This window comes from Homalodisca vitripennis, chromosome 4 (genome assembly GCF_021130785.1).
Source record: "Homalodisca vitripennis isolate AUS2020 chromosome 4, UT_GWSS_2.1, whole genome shotgun sequence".
In the NCBI taxonomy this organism is placed as follows: Eukaryota; Metazoa; Arthropoda; class Insecta; order Hemiptera; family Cicadellidae; genus Homalodisca; species Homalodisca vitripennis.
The window spans coordinates 169,466,347-169,489,787 of record NC_060210.1 but is presented as its reverse complement, the minus strand read 5'-3'; the positions used below and the strand labels follow the sequence as shown (position 1 = coordinate 169,489,787).

Sequence of the window (23,441 nt, the reverse complement as noted above, 5' to 3'; positions counted from 1 at the left end):
CTCAAGTTACTTACTCAAATTACAGAAACAGCTCTTAATTTTTTTTAATATCTCAACTTTAAGATTTATTGCTAGAGTAGAATACTTACAATCACAGTCAAGAATGTCTTTTGCACCTTCCTTGGTGCCTCTCCTCAACTTTAGACTCCTACGTTTGAAAGAGCCTGTGGTGGGAGCAGTAGTAGTGGCAGTTCCTCGTCGCAGCAAAAATGGACGGCCTTGAGGTGTTGTTCTCCTTGTCTTTTTGTCGTCTTGTTGCTCTTTTTCTTCCCCCTACAGAGCAGAAATAAACAAACATAGAAAATTACTCTTTACCAAAAATATAAATATAAAACTTTTACATATTACTTTTCTTTATAGATAAAACACAGTTATTACAATTTTTATTATTGAAAACTTACTTTTTAATTAATGATAAATAAATTAATCCGATATTTAAATTCCTCACTTTTAAATTTTAAAGGGACCCCTACTATATTGGGAAAATTACATAAGTAGTTCTTAAATTATTGTACTATAGCGTCCACTCACATTTGTGTGCCCGCAAATGCATTTATTCGAATTATCAATTGTCCAAGAATAATAAAGCAGGATGAAGATGAATCAAGGAAAATTGAGTGATGAGATCATTAAGAATGTCATCAAATGAATACCACAAGATTTGTTCTTAAATAATAAACATTAAACATAGGGAATTAAAACAATTATATTATTCAGGCAATAAAGGTAAAATAACGGAAAAATTCATGCAGAATCCAATTTTGAAATACTGTAGAAAAAGGTACTCTGCATAATAAACAATGTTTTTTACAATATAGATTAATTTTAAAAAAATTCTCCACATAAAAAATCTATATACTTTTATGGTAGATCGATACAAGATATGGAGGGAAAACATTAAACAAATTTTAAGGTCGATTTTTATTGTTAAGTAGAATATTTATTGATAAAAATTAAATGTTTACTATTATATTTTATAAACATGCTTATTTCGAAATCTTTACAGTTAATTTCCATTAAAATCTGTATTAGTGCATGTACCAAGGCACATGCCAGATGCAATGGAGCAGACAATTCCTGTATTGTGACAACTGCATTGCACCCAATACCAAGCCGTGCATCAACAAAATATCACATTTAAAATGGACTCGAGTGCTACAGGACCCTGGTAACAAAATCTTGTTGTAAGGGGTTCAGGATCCCCTCTTCTCCACTACCCCAACCCCATTTGGTGGGTGATAGGGGGATTGCAGAGTCGTTGTTGGATCTGAACAATGAATTAGAATCACAATTAATTATATATAAAAGTAGTATTATACAAGAGTTATACTCTGAGCTGTGGGGCTTTGAATCTCTGCTGGTGAATTTCATGTCTTATTTGATTTTCTTTTTCTACAAAATAAATGTGAGTAGCAATGTTTCAGGATGTCTTAATATGCAGACCTGCCTTTGGCATGCAGGCAGGAAAACCTTCTTACCAACCTGTTCAGTATTCTCAGGCAATGTTGAAAGATCTGTAAACACTGCTGACAATCTTGAGTGAGGTTAGATTTTACTGGAAGAGTTTAGAGATTCTCTAATTAGAACCCTTAATAGAATCAGGATCACGATTTTATAAGAAAGTAAAATGAACTTTCAGGAGGTGGCATATTGCAGACAGAACTGTGTGGTGTCGGATTACTATTATAGTTAATATCACATTTTTAACTATAAAGGAGAACCTCCCTTTTCCTTAATATAAAATATGAATAATAAAATGTACTGTTGTTTGACCTGAAGGGTAACTGTAGTGTTGCTGCTGCCTTCTGACTCATTGTCTGGTTCATGAAGAACAAAACTGATCTTTCGCTCTGATGGGAGACCTGCAAAAATAGGCAAGTGAAGCACCAAGTAGAGTTAAGATTAATGAAATATTTAAAAACCTATAAAATATTAATACTTCATAATTAGCTATCATTAATGTTGATTACTGGAGTAAGTAAATGGCACTCTAAACATTGGTTATGCAGAATAAAGAAAATAAATAATAATTTGAGATTGTAGGATTATCTTTGAACACTATGATTATATTATTACCAGGTTAAATGCACACCAGACTTCGGGTCAGTGTGGGAGGGCTAATATTTGCTCCACAGTGACAACAACCTAGTCTGGAGAGCGACTCCCAATAGTTCGATGTTACCAATTTTAATTTTTATATAGAAGTAGTAAAGTTTTAAACCAAATTTCAGCCTTCTAACGCACTTGAAAGATATAATTTATAGAGACCTAAAAGTTTAAATAATATCCCAGCACAAATTTTTATCCTATAAAAAGTAAAATAATAAACTTTTGAACTAATGATTTTAAATCATAAATTATACCTTTCAAATGCGTTAGAAGGTTAAATTCATATAGCCTACTTGAAAAGTATTAATATTTACTTTAAATCTTTTGATTTAATACACTTAACTCATGACTAAACTGTAGTTACTTCCGTTTGACCAACTTACAGAATGAAACAAACGGGTATATTAATTAATTTTGTAGATACATTGTCGGTACATTAAATGTGAAATGCTTTCCAGTCATTCAGAGAAAAGTTACCCTCCCTAAGTTTAGGGAAACCTTCACATCCCACTATTCAGGTACATATAAGGTTTTAAAACTTATATGTACAATAAAATGTTTACTTTTCTATCTTCAGGGAGATTTTATTTAACCTAGAATTAATTGAAGGCTGAAATGGTCCCATAACGAGTAAATTTAGTTTCAACAGAAGGGGGGGGGAGTAGGGGAGAATAGAGAGAAGGGAAAGCTTGAAGAAAGAATAAGGTTATAAGTAGCTAATAGCAACATTTTGGTATACAGTTTTTATACTCAATACATCAATATAACAAAAGTGTATTGTTTTTACATCTGTTTATGCGTATTTAAAATTCCTCTGTCGATTGAGAATCCCACCGACTGTGAAATACGTACTGTTATTTATTTTCTTAGTGCTAAAGATGTGAAATCAGTTGAAATTTACTGTCATAATTTTAAAGTATACAGTCAAAACATTATTCATGATGGAATGATATGCAAATGGATGTACTTTAAAAAACGACTGAAGGAATGTTCATGACGAGAAATGGAAGGGGCAGATCTAAGTGACCACTGACAATTCGGTTCAGAATGTGAATAAAAAGGGAATTTTACAATTTTTCTTTTATTACACGAGATTCCTCAAATTTTAAGAAATGTTTTCTGTGCCATTTTAATGAATGTTGAAGAATGAGATGTTTTGCTACAAGACAATGCCTGTCTACATGTAGCCACAGAACTCAAGATCTCATCACAACATTTGGCTGGGAACCCCCATACAATCTAATTCCTACTGATTACCATGTGTTTTTGAAACCTAGGTCAGGGCCGCGATGTTGACAATTTTGTCAAAGGGAGTGTATGTAATCACTATTACATAGGGTGACAAACTTCTATGATGATATAATACAAATGGCTGTTGTTTGATATGATAAGTAGTATAATGTGGGGGGTAATTATGTAGAAAGTTAAATAAAATTGTAAGTTTTCATATATAAATAATACTTACTTTAACAAATGTATTGTACTGTTTAATATTACAAATTATTTTTGTTTTACGGTTGGTAAAGAGAGATTTCAGTATGGTCAAATTCTCTTTGTTTTCAATGAAACATGTAAGCATATTGAATTTTTTACTACCAACAATCTTTGTATACACACTGAGTTTTATTAAAACCTTATGAAATTCATTTTCCAACATCACTGTAACATCTCCAAAACACTTCTCATGGCAAGTAGTGAACTGTAACAACTTCCATACAGTTTACACCATTCTGAATACATTATGACAAATTAAATATATTTATCAACACACTTTGAGGATATTCTATATGGTCAAGAGCTGTCTCATGATCATTTTTTATTTAATTAACAAAAGCTATCTATTTACACAATGAATTAAAACTTGATATAAACTTGATAAATTATGTACAATATCTAATTTGTTTCCATCATTATTGGAATTCACCACATTTTTATGTTAAATTATAATTGATTCAATGTGTGATACCTGGCATTGTATTTGCAATAATTTAATAAAATGAAATCCTAAACCCTTTTAATATAATAAAACTGGATCAACCTTATGATTTAAAAATTCCAAACATGGATTACCTGGATTCTAACAAATTATAGGACCCTAAATCTATTGGTTAGATTCCTATTTCCACATATACTCATGTGTTTCACTTAAAATAACTAAACACTTCCACCTGTTAATGTTATTAGTTCCTTCCATCCAATACTAAAATAACTTATTTACACTAAATATATTTCTTATTTTATGTATCACAAAATTGTTCAAATAGTCTGCTGATTCCAGGCAATTTTTTTAAAACTTGTTAATATTTTATTAAAATGTACATACGATAAAATATGTATGCATACATGTAAAACAAATAGTTTATATCTATGAAAATAAACTACAGTATTTATGAAAGAAGAGAGGGCCTTTTTTATGTCGTCACAATGTTTTATACATATCCTAAACAATATATTTCAATCAGAAACCAGATTAACATAATTGTTTTTAATATGTAATATTTTTTTTAACACTTCTGAGTACAGATAACGTACCAGTGAATAGCTTAATATGTTACCTTCAAATATTTGTACAGTTAAATCGCTAACCTGGGCTTCAAGTTTTAAAGAAATGGGTAATTTTAATCAAATAATGATAGTTAATCAAATCACAACTAAAGTTGGACTCTGTAACCTCTCCTGGTCACTGTAACGGCACATATAGACACAGTGTTATTGGGCTGAATTAACTCGCCCACTCTTCTGCAGAAGAATATTACTGTATTCACATTCTTCTAATTTTAACAACTCCGCTAAAATCACTGAAATTACCAGGTGCGTAAGTGAAACAATAACTTGCATTTTCATATCAAAATAACACTGTTTATGCACTGAAAATATGACAATTATGATTGTATGCTAACCTTAATTTATATAATACATACATATGAATTAAATGAGAGAGACATTTACCCTTACAGTAACTCTACTCCTTTTTTCTGTTGGTACTAAAAAACTATTTGCTTTTAAGAGAGGAATATTGCACTATCTATACTATCAATGAAGTGAAGTTCAGCACATGTCTTATGTTACTCCTTAACAAAAACCAGACACTAAGGATTATGCAAAAACTCAGACATGAACAAGGACACTATTACTATGAATTTATTATTTTATAATAAGTTCAATGATGTGCCGTTTGATGGCAACACAAAGCAGAGAGTGATGTTAAAGCAGATCAAGATGACTGTTTAGTTCTTTAGCAGTTCTTTAGTAAGTTCTTTAGCTCCTCAAGGTGAGTGGTTGGGGAAAGTGTTCAAAGTGTATAAAAACGTGAAGGTCTTATTAAGATGACAAAACAACTGAAACATACAAATATTAGTGGAATAAGAAAATGTTTATTTGCACAGAATGCTAACTACCTTGTACTGTACTTCGAAGTGAACCTTATTTCAAGTACTTACATAATCTCATTCCTTCTAAATACCCTAATACAAGTCACAGAAGAATCTACAGATATTTCAAGATGCAAAAACCAAAATGCATACAAACAATCTAGTATAACTAAACAAAACACCAACTAGGTACAGATTACATTGTCATCCCAAAGGTAATCGACAAAAAGCAAGCAGATTGGTTTGAAACCGTAATAATAATAAAAGACATTGAAATCGGACAATATTAATAAGAATAATATTTATTTAATATGTACTTCACCCTCAACTTGACAGTAATTCTTTTTATAGTGGCATACCATTTTTGAGCATCTAGTAAAGGTTTTTTTTAAACCTCTATGACACTGAGATGTACAGAAATACCTGTATGCATCATTTGTACATTACGTCACTATGACTGATGTAGATATTTATAAATAATTTATGATACGATATATATATATATATACATATATATATATATATATATACAAGAAAAAGATATATATATATATATATATATATATATATATACAGGGTGATTCGGTTAGTGTTACCGGCACTTTCTGAGCTGATTGTACTATAAAAAATAAAGAAAAAAGTTCATATAAACATGGGTCCGGAAATACTTCCTTACTGGGTTATGGCCAATTGAAGATTTCACCAAAAATTGTGTGCAGGAGGTCAAATGATGATTTGCCGCGTGTTTATGAAGAGATATTTATAGGCGAATGCAACTTTTTCTAACGGATTTTTAGATGAGAAATTGAATAAAGTTCATCTCATAGCTGTATCTCATTTAGTTTTTTTGTTATACTACAAAAAACAGAAATAAAATAATTTTGAAAACACTTTTTTAAGGTTTAACGGACAATTATTTTGTTAAATAGGCATTGAAGACCCAAATTTTTACAAAGAAACTTGCAGAAAATTTAATTCTGAATAAAATTATGTGCCACACGGCTATTAACAGCGAAGTATTAGTTTCTGGAATTTAATTTTACAACAAACATTCTACCAAGCAAGAAATACGTATTTAGTAAATAAACACCGTAAATGATATAAGGTACACAAATAATTGATTAGCATACAATTGTAAATACGATTTTAATAGATTAATGCTCAACTAAAAAACCATAATACTATTACTTTTTAGGACTATCCAAATGGTTACATCATGTACCTACATATCTTTGTCACGTTAGCTTTACAGAAGGTAAATTATGTTTTTATAAGTTGGTATCACAAATCAGCTGTTCAACAATACACTGCAATTTATTGAGGAATCCAAATTATTTGTTACCAATTCTGTACTAGTTTAATGAGTGCAATTTAATACAATTAATTTACTACTCGTTTGTTAGTGAAGTGTATTTTAAAGTAACTTACTATCACAATTGCAATGCCTTTGTTATTTACAACGGAAGAATATGCCGACATGGTATTTGTCTTAGGCGTTTGTGACGGAAATGCAACCGCTGCTACTGCAGAATACCGAAGACGATTTCCTAATCGCAGAGTTCCAAACCCAAAAACGATCAGTGGATCATTTCGTACCCTAAGAGTAACAGGTAAACTTCCTAGTATTAATAATTATCGGGATCGCCCTGCCCAGAATAATGTAGATATGGAAGAGGCTATAATCATGGCTACTGAACGCAGTCCTGGTGTCAGTACACGGCGTCTTTCTAGGCGATTCGCAGTGTCTCAGTCTGAAGTATGGAGAACTTTGCGCAAAAATAGCATGTTCCCTTACCATAAACAACAAGTTCAAAGTATTCAACCAACAGATCCTCCTCTTCGATTGGAATTTTGCAACTGGTTAATTAGAAACCGTCAACATCATAGAACCATTTTATTCACTGATGAAGCTCAATTTACCCGAGATGGCGTCAACAACCTTCACAATGAACACACTTGGGCAGAGGGAAATCCACATAGTACAATCGTGCGCAACTTTCAACACAGATTTAGTGTAAATGTATGGTGTGGACTCATTCATGATCGATTAATAGGACCATTCATTCTCCGAGGACATCTAAATTCCCGCATGTACCTAGAATTCCTTACAGAACAACTACCACTATTATTAGAAGATGTTCCATTAGCAGTAAGGTGCAATATTATTTATCAACATGATGGTGCCCCTGCCCACTTTTCCCATAATGTAACAATGCACTTAAACGAGCAGTTTCCCGGGCGATGGATTGGTCGCGGTGGACCACACACTTGGCCACCAAGATCACCAGATCTAACTCCATTAGATTTCTGTATATGGGGTTGGATGAAGAACCTGGTGTACCAGGAAAAAGTAAATACACGTGAAGAGTTAATAAATCGAATTGAAGATGCCGTCGCACAAATCAAAAACAATCGTGCAGCGTTGCGGAGGATAACTCGATCAATCAGAAAGCGAGCTGCTAAGTGTATTGAAGTACAAGGACTGATTTTTGAACACCTGTTATGAAAGTGGTACGTAGTATTATAAGCTTTAGATGAAAAACAATAATTTATTTAAAACTTAATTTAAATTGCATCCTAATAAATCTTATGTGTAGGCTACTCTATGTCATTAAAATGCGGTTTTCCTTTGCTTTGGAATTTCTTGCTTGGTAGAATGTTTGTTGTAAAATTAAATTCCAGAAACTAATACTTCGCTGTTAATAGCCGTGTGGCACATAATTTTATTCAGAATTAAATTTTCTGCAAGTTTCTTTGTAAAAATGTGGGTCTTCAATGCCTATTTAATAAAATAATTGTCCGTTAAACCTTAAAAAAGTGTTTTCAAAATTATTTTATTTCTGTTTTTTGTAGTATAACAAAAAAACTAAATGAGATACAGCTATGAGATGAACTTTATTCAATTTCTCATCTAAAAATCCGTTAGAAAAAGTTGCATTCGCCTATAAATATCTCTTCATAAACACACGGCAAATCATCATTTGACCTCCTGCACACAATTTTTGGTGAAATCTTCAATTGGCCATAACCCAGTAAGGAAGCATTTCCGGACCCATGTTTATATGAACTTTTTTCTTTATTTTTTATAGTACAATCAGCTCAGAAAGTGCCGGTAACACTAACCGAATCACCCTGTATATATATACCATAAATATATTGTGTTTATTGTTCTTTTTATATCCTTGTTTATGCTTCCTGAAGATATAGAAGCTTTTAAACATTTTTTTCCATCCCAATAAGTACAATACTATAAACAATACTGTATACTTTTATGCTTATTTATTAACTTTTCAGGATAAAAGAGAGTGGTTTTTCAAATATACAAAAGGGGAGGATCATGCCTTCGAAATGTATTACTGATGGATAAATTAAAATGGGAGATAGCTAATTGATGTCAAATTGTAGGCCTATACTATCTCCAAATAACCTAAGGTTTATTATAATATCTTAAAATTTCTAATTTAATAGCAATTGTTGTACAAAAACATAACTGTAACAGTTTATTAATCACAAATATTCTAGGATTATATTGAATTTAACTATGCCACTAATAGTAAAAACACACATTGAATTTAATCCAAAATGATTAAGCCAATAAGCAAAAAAACAAACAGTTTTACAGTTTATAAAATCACGTTTGATAAATGACAGAGAAGAAGCAAACTGTGTATTAAAGAAAATGTAGAAACTGATATTTCCAACAATACTTAAATCTGGTAGTTACGTCAAAAATGGGCTTTAACAAATTAAATAATGAACCTGCTCATCAAGCTCTCTGCCATGAGGATGTATCCTTTTAAACAATTGAATAGAAATTTCTTATAAATATGTTTCTAATAAAAGATTGATCATAGTGATATACAATGTTCCAAGTCTCTAAGATACTGAATTTTGGAAGCACAGACTAGGTTGTTGCCCTTTCATGTATGTACCTGCTCATAATTTCTGTAATGACTACCATAGTAGGTACCACATATTGCAGTACAATTCACACCATCTTGAATACATTTGCAGTTACAGAATTGTCCATACAACTGGGAGAACTATGTAATGTACTAAGTATTTGTGTTAACTTTAAAACAAAACTATTAGTACAGTTCAATTGCGGTTTGGCCTGGATAAAACTACAAACAATTTGAGAATTAGTAAAATTGTCCTAAATAATATAATGATTGTCGTCTTGTTATTGCTCTCTTGGAGGAAAAAATCTTGAAATGTTTCATATTTTCTAATATCAGAGTGTAAATCATTGCAACTTAGGGTTTGTCTCAAATTGACAGTTTTGCTCTACTAGGAAAACAACTGATTCTTGAGTATTGATTAAAATTAATTCAGAGCAAATAATTTTCATATTAAATTAGACAAAATCACTTTTACTGTCAATATACAGTCAAATATCATTTTGATTGTATATTTACAGTAAAAATGTGCAAAATTAGCATAAAATTATATTTTCTTTCTTTTTGTTGAATTTAGGTGGGCCTTTTGTTTTACACATAACTATCATACTTTTTCATTAAATATTATATAATAACAAAACGTTTTCACTTTGAAGTAACAAAAACTTTTCTTGCAAATTACATGGTTGGCATTAATGATATGGGCCTATGATTGAATTCATATTGGTCCTAAAAAGCAAATCAGGATCATATCATACTCGTATTATTACTGTCCTGTATTCAGGGTCTGATGTACTATTACCTCGTAAAAAATATAAAATTCATATCAATAATGTTAAAATCAGAATGAAGGATATGTTGCTATTCTATATCATATTTTCCCCCATTCTAAAATTATAAATAATACAAAATAATTATCTGAATTGAAATGAAAATATTACAAAACCTTGAACATCTGTGATTAGTGAAGTATAGTACTAAATGTTTCAGTGCAATTTAGACCACCTTGATTTAATTTTCAGTTGCACTACCATCCAAATTTACTATTGCAGAAGATTATTGACAAGATATTTTTCAGATTCTAGGCCTTTTCCACACGTATTTAATATCTCTTCCTCAATGCTGGGGATGGAAATAAAGTTTGCTATCATTGGCAAAGTACGAGTATTTAATACCAATATTCTGTTTGCCTCTGCTTTTCCACTTCTCCCAGACTCATCAGTTAATAGATTTAAACTAAGCATTTTTAGCTTGGCTCAAATCTAATGCTTTTTACTCTGTTGGTGAGTAACATGACAGATGTGTCTGTGAGTATTTATATATAATTAGGTATAATTTTAATACAAACTAATTAAGACTTTTACATAAAATGTTTTAATTATAAAGTCTATTATAACTGAGATTGTTATTTAATGGCAAATAAAGATTTTGAGTCTTCTTATATGTTAGTTGTATTTGGTGTTAGGACAACTGTAGAAATAAACAATACTGTTGCCCTTACATTAAGTGTATTTGATGTTCTGATTCCTTAATCTGTAAGAAGGTAGACAAGCAGATCCAAACAATCCTTTTGTCAATTGCATAGAATGAAAAATTGTGATGCTAGAACACTATTGCATGGTGACATTTTTCAATGAAAATAATAAGCATAGACTTCTTGTGTTTATGAAGTAAAGAAGGATTGAAAAATGCCAATAGTGTTCCTGCTAACTTATATGTTAAATATTGAGCAAATTCCTCTTCACTATATATTACACACTGAATTTAACAGAACACTTGGTTCAGATTTATTTTTTATATAGTATTCTTGATATTGACACTTTTAGATAAGAATAGGGCAAATCTTACGTTAATCCTATTGCAGTGTTAGCTACGATGAAACATACAACTGTGAAATCAAGACAGTGAATTTGATTGTGGATAACGGGAAAGGATTGTTAGTTTGAACTCATTGTTTTATATAAACATGCCTCCTGTAAGAAAGGTCAGAACCTGCCATGTCACACTTTTATAGGAGAAGTTTCTCTTCCCCATAACTTTACATCCAATTTCCACTAGAATGATGTTTCCCCTTATAAATTTATAAAATAAACAAAGTTTTCTAACACCATCCTAAATTCATCAGTTGCCATCTTATAGAATCCAAAAGGATAGATTTATTTTATACAATAACAATGGTGTTTGGACCACAGCACAAAATATCTAAAAATAACTTAAGTTCGAGATGGGAACAGTTTTTATATAAAAACCCAACTGTTGCTCAAGTTAATCAGAACATTGTTCAAACGTTTCTATCGACTTTCATATTGTTTATAACTTTGTTCAGGCCAGGGCTGCTTTTTGTCTAATTATATTGTACTACATAAACAATTACCAAACATTTTCTACAGTTTAGAATGCACTGTAACACATTTATACAATTTACTGATGAGCTAACATCTTTGATCTCTATTGGAATAGAACACATGTGCCAGAAGTGCTGTGCGTGTGTAGTGTGAATGTGGTGTAGTGGTAGTGACTGGCAGTTACCAGCAGTGGACGACCGCGGTGACAGGCAAGGTATAAGTATACTGCCAGTCCGAACCCGCTCTCCAGGTACATGAAGACTAGATGAACCTTGCAAGGACCGTAAGCTCAATGCCGCTAGTCCAAACAAATAATATACACATCTTTGTAAGACTGTAGTTTAATAAAATAATTATGGAAGGAATATGCCTTTGTCATAAAAAAGTATTCCAAAAACCTTTATTTGTTAATGTACGAAGACTGATATCACAAATTTTAGAATAAAATAAAAATACTATATTTTTTAATCTTGTTTTATATTAAACAAATTAAATTATTATAACAATGATGTATTGAATAATTGAATATTGAAATATAAAAATATTACATAAATATTGTGTTAAATAAAACTGAAATATGTAAGATACAATGTTTATTAAGTTAGGCCTCTACTCATCGTAACAACTCTCTAATCCACCTACTGATTAATGGTACTGTGCCAGTAGATCTCTTGAAGAATTAAACATTTAAAAGAACCTTGTGGATCAAGCATAGAAGACCACTTAAAAACAAGGCTTTAAAACAAACTGAGAGCAAGTAATACCTCACATGTCATTTATGAAATTTCCAAAGTTTTCATTTTAAAATCCCTATCTGTCTTCCATTGCCATTTGGTCAATAGGTTACACATTTTGAAATGAAAAACAAACGAGTCATCATAAAAATGTATATATTAAAACTCTTGAATTTATATTTTATGCTGACCATACAGAATTCCATAGAAGAATAACAAGCCTCCCTCAATAAGATAAGATTAAAGGGCAGAAATATGAAGTTCCTTTTGCAGCTCCAAAAACATCCACACCATTCACAAAAGACATTTCTGATGCACTGCTTTGATTGCTAGTATGAGACCAATCCCTGTTTCTAATAACAGTGTAATACTCTGATTTCAAACCAAGGATCTGTAAAGTTTCTGATGAGAATATTTATTGAAAAACCTGCAGACCCACTATTAAGACACAGATTTCTAGATTTTGAATCAACATTGTTGTTCAACTTCACTGTTGTATTTGGTTTGCTGTCAATTAACAGAATTTAGAAGAAAAGTGTCTGACCTCCCTTCGCTGGTCGATTGTTATATGACCAACCATCTCAGACTGAATATGAGGGTGGAGGGAGCACCCTTCCTAAACTGTCACCAGGAATTCTCTGTGCTCCACCTTCAGTGAGTCACAGCACTTTGTTTTGTGTGTTATTACATGTGCTTACATTGCATTTTACTGTTACTAAACAAGTTGAACAAAGAGTTTGCACTTGTTATTTTCAAGGTGATTTTATTGAAACAGTTTTCCATGGTTCCATATGTTTATCAAACATAAACTACTACACTAATTTCATTGAAGGAGGAGGAGCTCTTCTTATTGGAATACACTATTTTCTGAAAGGCCTCGTGTATAAAAATACAATTATTGGATAATTGTGACTTTTCTTTCATTGAATAATAGAAAATACTACACTATTCTTTTGTTCTGATTATATTTCTACAATAATATTTCATGAAGAGCTGACAACTTTGATGATAATGATGCCGGGGGTTGTTGCTAATGATTTACTTCTAGATTGATTAGAGTGTTAGAAATGGAATATTTTGAAGACATAAAGTAAAAAAGTTTTTACTAGATACGTTTTAGTAACCGCACTTCTTTAATGCATTTTCCAATGGCATGCATAATGTAACTTGAATCTTAATACTTAATAAGAGACAAGTAGAATGATAATGACAATGACAGTCGTATACAAAGAGAATCATACATCATTCAAGAGAATTACAACTAAATCATTAGTGGTAGTGTAATTTATTAATCAAATAAAGCTACGCTAGGATCTTATACAGCATGCAATGTTAAATTAAAAAAAGCTGGTCAATGAAGGATAACAAACAGTCATGCAATACTTCAAACAGTTTAAACATTGAAAGTTTATATAATAGAGTATTTTTAAGTTTAAGGATTAAACAAGATTTAATCTTGGTTATGTTATTGTTATATGTACTACAGTTATTGATTTAACAACGTAGTATTATGTGTGCTGGAATTAAAAGTGAAATCCAAAAAATTTTTATGAAACAGGATTTTAGAAGTCATATTAATTGTTTATTTAAATAAAAATACAGAAATCAACACACCTGTTAACCAGGAATTTACTGAAATAAATCAAATGTAACCCTACACAATTGTGTACTATGTAGTAATCATAAATGACAAAGTTGATAGATGTATGAATTAACCTAAAAGGTAATTAAACTTTCCCATTATCATATTACGTAGTCATAAAAGGACTAATTAGGATATCTAATTTATATATCTAGGGGATACTTTTTCTATCTACATTTTACAGATCCTAAAATATATTAATTAAAGCTACATATAAATATGTTGAAGTAGAGATATTTTGCTTCAGCTTCAGCACTGAGCTGTAAATAAACAGATTACGGTACTTGTTATATTTTCATGAATGATAGATAGTGACATGTAAGATCATGCAATAGGCCTACAGTAGATCTGTATGTAGAGCAGAAACAGTGAAGCAGTGCTGTTACCCGTAATGCCTGTGACTGAGGACCGTACACTTCTAGTCCTCCCTGGTAGCTGAAGTAACTGAGGACTTGACGGAGCATTCAGAGATCGAAGACTCAGTGCGTCTGAGTCATAAACATTCAATCAGGGCTCACATCAAAATACATTTACACAATGAGAATAATGTGTGTCTATATCTTTGCTTCACACTTCAGATAAACCTGTTAAAATCTCCTCTGAATTTACAATAAATAAAAAAAAACAAACTCATATTATAAAAAAATCCTAATCACATTAATTAAAAAACTCTACAAACAAAAGCAATTATAATTGAAGTTGCAGGCAGATTCTGGTATTCTTGCAGAGGATTTTAAAGTACTTTATATATTACAAACACCAATTCTACCATTGTAACAAGGAATTGTCCACCACAAATTGTAAATTTGACAAAAAACCCAATGGTTTTAATTTCAAGTACTATTTATGATTTATATACAGATTTATATTGAATACTTTTGAAATATAATGTGTATTAAATATCCTTAAAGATGTACAACAGTCTTAGAATGTATTTCTTTCCATCAGAACTCTTTAGTGAAATGCTGGGTATGACAGGTTGATTAGTTTTTAAGCTAATGTCTATGTCTAGCTGTCAAAAGATGTATACAAAAATAAACACTATGTCCAATAATTATACAAAGTACTTACTTCAATGTTGATAACTAAAAGAGTAAACCAGATAATGTGGATCTACACTTTCCTAGTAACTTAAAACTGAAAAGGTCTTACACTAAAAATGCGCTTACACAAAAAAAAAAAACATTTACTAAAAATGTAACACAATACTAAACTTAATAAAACAATGTCCACTTTTATTGCATCATAAAATCCAAGCACTAGATAAGAGAAATAGAATTTAAAGCGCAACAAATTACAATACACAATAAATACATTTATCGTAAAACAGACAGAGTGGTGGCAATCTTTGTGATTAGAACTTTTGAAACAAAGTTTTGTTTCAAAATGTATTGTTATATAATAAAAAGGGTTCATTAATGTTTTATTTATGAAAATAAAAAACTTTTATTTCCATTCTTATATGTTTTTTATATACTGTGTTATATCTTTTAATTGATTGCCGCTTTATGTTTACAATTAAAATAAATATCTTGTAAGATCACAAAATTACTAAATTCTATCTCTAGACCACTATTGTAGTTTATTTCAATACGACAGATGTAAAACAATTAACTCATTCACTGGTAAAGTTTAAAAAATTAAATCTCTTTACAAGTTTAAAAAATTAAATCTCTTTACGGTTGTACTAATGTTTATCCTACAAACCAATCATACAGTAGTAACAACTACTTCTAACCTTAGAAACTGTTAAAACTTGGAAAAAAATTATTGCAAAAGTGAATTTTACTGTACAGGAAAATATATATTTAACATTTTAAATTGTACAGTCTGCAATTAAACTAAATATTACAACAATGAAACACTCAAGCAAATATTACTAACTACCTCACTGTAGGTACCGACTGTGCAAATATGGTGGTGTGTCATGTGCTATGTATAGATTGTTACCAGACAAAGCTGTCATAGAGGAAAGACGTCGAGATGGCTGAGATATGAGAACACTCCTAGTTCTTAACTGTTCTCCACTTCCAGATCCTCTCATATTGAATGCATCTACCCAACAAAGCTGTAATGTACTTGATACTTACATCATAAATAAAATCAACAATCTAAAAAATTAACAAAAATTAAAAGAAAACCTCTCAGTCTAAATTTAGTTAAAATACAGAGACAAGATTGTAATGTTTTGGATTATTGTTAAAACTTACATAAATATGCAGTGGTCTTGGACTAACCAGCTGGGAATAAACTCAGTGACATGTATTTTGTTTACACTTCACCCACATATTACTTTTGCAGATGGGCCGCTCATGATTGTGTTATATTTAATGAACGGAACGTGAGATACAGCTCTGATAACAATTCAAATTGTAATAAAAAGTCAATTGAAGATATTTGTACTCAAATACAGAATAATAAAGTTTCAGCAAAGCAGTACATGTTATGAAAATTATAATTAAGGTGGTTGAATGTGCTTTGTATATGTTATTTTTATAAGATAAGAAGATGAAGTCATATTTAAGGACTTATTTTATAGTGATTTAGCTCTCAATATTTGAAGGAAGAGTTTGCACAGTCAGTGGTGGTTGCTATCATAATGGAAGAAAAGACTTGGATAAAATTTTGTATATATTTTGTAAACACAAACAGATATTCCTGCAGCAAATCATTTTGTGACAAAATTAGAAGGGCGGTTCGTGGAGATAAGATCCGAATAAATCTATAATTGAGATGAAAATGGTCTGTATTTCAAGTACTTATTACAAAAAACATTCACTACTGGTAGTAAGTTTAGCACCAGGATTAATACTAAACAGAAAATGAGTCACAATCACTACATTTTATATGATCCTACATGTTAAAATGCTTCGTACACTCAAAAATTTCCACTCTCAACATTACTAGCTTCGGCCTATGTTGATAGGAAAATCTGAGAAATCACGAACATTGAAGATTATAAATATATGATCATTTCTGGTGATGTAAGTCAACCGGGAATTCTGGTGGTCTTTAAAAATAGCAGCAACACATGAACCACATACTGTCAGTGTAATTTTTTAAGAGGAGAGAAAATAAGATGTTGCATTAAAACAAGACAAAAGAAAATAGGAAGTATAAAACTGACAGACTTCAAGCAACTATTATATTATAAACATCACTGTTGGCTGTCTAATCTTGTATGGATGATAAGGGAACCAACCAGTCTGTCCTTTCCCATGCGGCGGGGCTATGATAGTGTTTGTGTTACTATTAAATGATCTGTTTCATGTAGAATGAGTCATTAAATCTGAAGATGAATACTTATTAGCAGTCTCAGTTTAAAATTGGCCTCTCCACAACGATGCCAAAATATTTCAAGCATTTTATTGTGTAAGTAGGCAATATTTTGGAGTGGCGTGAACTGGGAAACTTAGATGACATTTTTAGTTGAACAACAGTACATATAATATTTATTATATTATGAACAAATATTGTTATATTTAATCAGCCACTGAGTCATTTTGATCATATGATTTTTGTATATCTATTCTTATAAATTTGTTACATTTTCACACCCATAAAAATAGCAGTACTACACTTTTCACTAGGCTACTACTGTAGAACCTTGTATAATTAGAGTAATTTTAATAAATAAATTATACATTACAAAACTAATATTTTTATTAAAAATAAACAAAATTTTTAAAATTTTAGCTCAACAAATTTAAGAATATTCACTGAGTGGAGGTTAAGTTTGATGTACCAAAGAGATTGCTACCCTCGTAAGACTAGAGTGAGCAGGCAACATCTTTCAAGCTGATAAATTGTATACACTTAAGGCACAAATAAATGTAATTACTAATAAGTAATCAAAAGCTATCCATTAGTTTATCTTATTTCAGTTTGATAATGTATTCATAGTTATTATTTTCCGACAACCTAAATCACTGTTGTGTATAGAGAAATTCTATTTACTTAGTAACGAGAAAGCTGTTTAAGACAACAACAGAATTAATGTATATAAACTTGCTTATAACACATATTATTACACACAAATTTCAAACAAAATGAACACACATCCACTAACAGCATTCTCTCTAATATAGTCAAACTACTTAGCACACTTCAGTCCATAAACAACATTGATCCATGCTGCTTAGTTGTTGAGGGTGATGTGAACAAACACAAAACACCAACCTAACATGCCACAGAGGTCATGGGTGGATTGCTAGTTGTGCTTCATTCTTAAAATATTCATGTTTAAACCTGTTGGAACAACTTGTAAAAACTTTTCAAATCCCTTTATTCATTTAAATATTTTAAAAAGTATTCACAGTATTTAATTGAAAATGTGAAGGGATATATAAATGTTATCAATATACATTAAATGAAAGACATGTTACATGATTGAATATTATGTAATTATTAGTAAATTTATAATGCATTAGATTTACTTAAAACGAATTATAAATAACAAAAACATCAATAACTAATATGTGACTATTTTCACCAATACCTCATTTATTCAAGAACAGATGATATTTAAAAAAGGTGATCTTATTGAATGTAAACTTAAACGTTATAAAATGATCCTATGTACAAACAAGAATTCCTGAAAACAGATGTGCTCCCTGCCTGCTGATATGTTACACCCCTACCAACTGCAACACATCACTCACCTCAGGGAAACATAGCTCCATCTAAAATAACCTACACAGATAACTTACATTTTGAATGATGACATATTTAAACCGAACTAAAAAAAAGAATTAGTTATACACAGTACTACCCTTTCCAGATAATATAGTGTATATCCATTCATTGGCAATGTCAGCCTTGTGTCTTACATGTATTACATGTATACAGTAAGACAATTACATTTCTAGATAAATGGTTTTTGTCATTATAGAATATTTCACTAACATCCTTAGCAAAAAAGTATAAAAATATTTGCTCTCCAATATATATCCAAATCATGTAAAACTATTAAAAAATAGTTCTTCCTTTGGTGAGTTTAATATGAATGGTACTATTAACATATATTTCATTATATGTATATTTTATATAAATATACATATATATATATATATATATATATATATATATATATATATATTGCTTAAATTTGTCCCACCATAAAGGCATAATGATAAGATGTACATGAGTTAGGTACTTCATCTACTTTCTCAGAATACGAATCTCATAAACTCAACGCAGTAATTTGGCCCTTGAAGTATTGATGATGATGATCTTGGCTATAACCAAGATCATCAGATTTTATTAACATCTAATCACTTTCTGAGTCAACACTTAATCAAAATACAAAACATATCTAGAACCCTGAAAAATACACAGCTGCAACTATCCATAGAGATTGCACAACAAAAAACGCAAAATTTCGCACCATACTAAAAACAAATGTTACAGCTGTTGCAAAAAATAAGATTGTTTTAACTGATTTAAAAAGTTGATATGTTGCTTATTATCATCTAAATTCTTAGCTGTCTCCCTTAGTTAACATTAGCTTAGAACTGTTATTCTTTCCAAATACAGCTCTATTAAATATAACTCATTTTTTAATTTTGAGATAGTGTAATTTTATTTTTAATATACATGCTGAAATATGTATTAATTAATACATGTATGTATTAATATGTAGTACATTAATATGTATGTTGAAATAAATATATAAACACGAGATAAAATATTACTAAATGTTAATACGGACAAGGCCTTTTGAAACCAAAGGTTTCATCCTCAGGCGACTCATCAGGCAACTCTACAAATACATTTTTTTGGCACCTGATGATGAAACCTTTGATTTCGAAAGGCCTTGTCCAAAAAATAAACCATTTGGAAAAGTATTGTTTTAATTCAAATTTAGTAATATTTAAAAATTTTTCCAATTGCTCCAAGAGTCTACAAGATGAAATAATAAATTTGGATACTACAAAACCTGAAGTAGGACACAGAACATCTATACTACTGAAACATTATTTTGTAAAGAACTATATTTACACTATTACTCATATTAATTTAATAAAAAAAAAATAAAATCCTTAATTTACGAATCTTGTGTGTTTATTGAGCAGTGTACAATTAAATCTGAACTACAAGTAAAATTGTGATACATAGTATGGCATGGAAACAAGAGCTAGAATTGTTTCAAAGAAAATTCTAGCCTAAAGTCATAAGTGAAAAGATCAACTAAGTGGTATGTCCAGTGTCATAACTAACTAAACAGAACTGTGGTGTGAAGTGGTGTAATGTAGTATGGTGTTACCGGCAGCCGACGGTCGTGGAGACATCCTAGGTATCAGGACGCTCCTAGTCCTATACCTCTCGTTGGGTAGATGTAACAAGTTGCCACTGGGAACCTGCACTTGGAGTGAGTGAACACTCATGCCATCATCTAGGCCTACACCTACACAACATGTGCTCACTCACTCTGCTACCCTCACTCAATGTCATGTAGTGTTGAAAAGTATGGGAAAAGTTTAATGATTTTTAATGGTTCAATTTACTTTTTAAGCAGAAAGTAATTCATCACTCCATCATTAGCTTGATTTGTGAGGAAGAAAAGAAACATATTAAATGAAACCATACCTCAATGTCATATCATTAAGACTTAATGAAATAAGCAAATAATAAAATAAAACTATGGTTAAACTAAGGTAAAATTAGTGCCGGACACTAAATATGGCCTATTATTTTAAAGCCAAGATTTTTACGAAACAAATTCAAAATATGACTATAAAAATATAAGGCAATAAAAGTGATGTATTAAAGTAGGCTTCCCTAAAAAGTATTTTACATCTTTATTTTGAAGGAATGGAACTCTAAGAAAGAAAGAAATTTTTAATTTAGTTCCGCTAATGACGCAAGTAGTGAATCTATTACATTTAAAAATTATTCTCTTTAAATTCAATTAACACTAACTGCCACTTTGACCCAATTGGGTCAGCATTGCACATTTTAAGACTATACAGTTACCAATTAATACTGAGTTTACAGTTATTTCTAGGCTCAAATGTTGCCGTTAAATAGTGCCAATTTTTGCGGTACAATCGCGTCTGCATGTTTTTAGTAAATTCAATTTTTATCAATATTTAAACTTGTTTTGAATTATTAATGTAGGCATGTCTGTAACACATTTTTATATAGTTCATGTTAATATAACAAAATAAAGAATTTTGATATGTAGATAATAAAACAAAACTGAAAAAAATCAGTGTATTACAATGCAGTAATAGTGTATTTACACTACATATTTGTATTTGTATTTATACTGTACATATATGTAAGTATAAAATAAATGAAATAAAGATAAAATTAAATTTTATTTGAATAAGTTGAATAAAATACTCTTAACACAAATATGACATTCCAGTTTTTCTTATACTAGGTACGTCTGTTTTTACCTTCACCTACTGAGGTAGGTAAGTTATTATTAGGATAACATCCCAAAATTAGTGTTTTAATGGATAATATAAACAGCTGAGCATTGTTAGACAGCTGAGCGTATGTTGGCAGAATCGAAATAGCTTGTATAAACAGCTGAGCATTGTTAGACAGCTGAGCGTATGTTGGCAGAATCGAAATAGCTTGTATAAACAGCTGAGCATTGTTAGACAGCTGAGCGTATGTTGGCAGAATCGAAATAGCTTGTATAAACAGATGAGCATTGTTAGACAGCTGAGCGTATGTTGGCAGAACCGAAATAGCTTGTATAAACAGCTGAGCATTGTTAGACAGCTGAGCATTGTTAGACAGCTGAGCGTATGTTGGTAGAATCGAAATAGTTTGTATAAACAGCTGAGCATTGTTAGACAACTGAGCGTATGTTGGCAGAATCGAAATAGCTTGTATGAACAGCTGAGCATTGTTGGACAGCTGAGCGTATGTTGGCAGAATCGAAATAGCTTGTATAAACAGCTGAGCATTGTTAGACAGCTGAGCGTATGTTGGCAGAATCGAAATAGCTTGTATAAACAGCTGAGCATTGTTAGACAGCTGAGCGTATGTTGGCAGAATCGAAATAGTTTGTATAAACAGCTGAGCATTGTTAGACAGCTGAGCGTATGTTGGCAGAATCGAAATAGTTTGTATAAACAGCTGAGCATTGTTGAACAGCAGAGCGGGTGTTGGCAGTTCTTGTGATTGCAATATTTTGTAATGTTGTGTTGTGTTTTGAAGTTGTAACGAATAAATGTCATTACCAATTGGTATTCCTGTTTTCTGAAGTCTTTAGTTTAGGAACAACGATAATATAGAACTTTTGCTAACACTCAATTTGGCTGCCATTTGTCCAGTTTCTCTTCTTTCATACTAGCCTTTGTAGGTTTAGATCGTAAAACACTGTATTTTTCACTCAAACCTATGTACCTGACCCTAGTTTTGCAGTCCTTACATTTTTGTACATAGCACTAATTTTTACACTGCCGTTTTCATTATTATTTACACTGCTACATTTAGAATTTTTCATAATCCCTAAAAAATCTCCAATTCTATCATCACTCTCCACATCACTAGGAGTTGCGGATTGACCACTTTGGATAAAGTCCGGATCCAACTCCGTATCGTCAGCTTTACAATAGACATTTTCCATCAATGACGTTCAATTGTGGTAGATCCGTCATCAGCACAATCCATGTGATCCATAAGTGATATACTATTCACTTGAAATAGAAAAATCAAAGTACTTCTGTATATCTTTATTATCTTTAGCAGTAAAGAGGGTGCAAAATTGAACAACACACACTGCGGTCTGATCAGGTTAGCACCTTTATTTTCGAGAAAATTAGGGAAGAAGAATGTGCTGATCCGATTGGTGCACAACCTTTTTCCAACCTTCCTCCCAATTATTAATTTAATAAAATATTGTAAAAGAACCTAAATATCAGTATCAGCAACAATAAATTTAGGAATAAAGTTGGCAATTTGGGACATCTTGGTACTGTGTATTTACAAGTACATGAATATATTTTTTGATAGACCGTAACTATAAAATTATGTAACCTTAAAAAAAGCCATTTTTTGTATCCTATACTTAACCTGTTGAGGAGTAGCTGAAAGTTGTTCCAAAAGAGTACAGACAGTTATAGCCGTTTGATCCCAAAAGAGTATTGACGGTTATGACCGTCCATGACGGGGTTGCTAAAACAATCAATATTGCAACTGTTTATGCACTCTAGTGGCGTTCTTACATACTATTTCGACTGTGAAATGTTTAAAGTAATTATTGCTGTACGGTGCTGGCTCCTAGTGACGGAATACATAATCACAGATTTGCCGCCAAATGTTCTGTCATTTTCCCGCGCCACGTCCATTTATAGGCTATACATGGAATCAAAAAACCC

General features: G+C 31.0%; 1 protein-coding gene across 11 annotated transcripts in view; it reads right to left on the bottom strand.

Moving 5' to 3' along the window:
* Positions 1–23,441, bottom strand: part of LOC124360589 (protein unc-80 homolog) — a 221,024-nt gene that overhangs the window by 82,366 nt on the left and 115,217 nt on the right. For 7 of the 11 annotated variants that reach the window (XM_046814324.1, XM_046814330.1, XM_046814326.1 and 4 more), the window contains 6 exons: positions 20,366–20,506; positions 16,051–16,155; positions 14,487–14,588; positions 11,909–12,022; positions 1,774–1,862; positions 90–273 (listed from right to left, as the gene is read on the bottom strand). In XM_046814324.1, coding sequence (XP_046670280.1) covers positions 90–273; positions 1,774–1,862; positions 11,909–12,022; positions 14,487–14,588; positions 16,051–16,155; positions 20,366–20,506 — 735 coding nt within the window. The remainder of the gene's footprint in view (positions 1–89; positions 274–1,773; positions 1,863–11,908; positions 12,023–14,486; positions 14,589–16,050; positions 16,156–20,365; positions 20,507–23,441) is intronic. The other 4 variants (XM_046814332.1, XM_046814335.1, XM_046814333.1 and 1 more) reach the window with 1 other exon arrangement.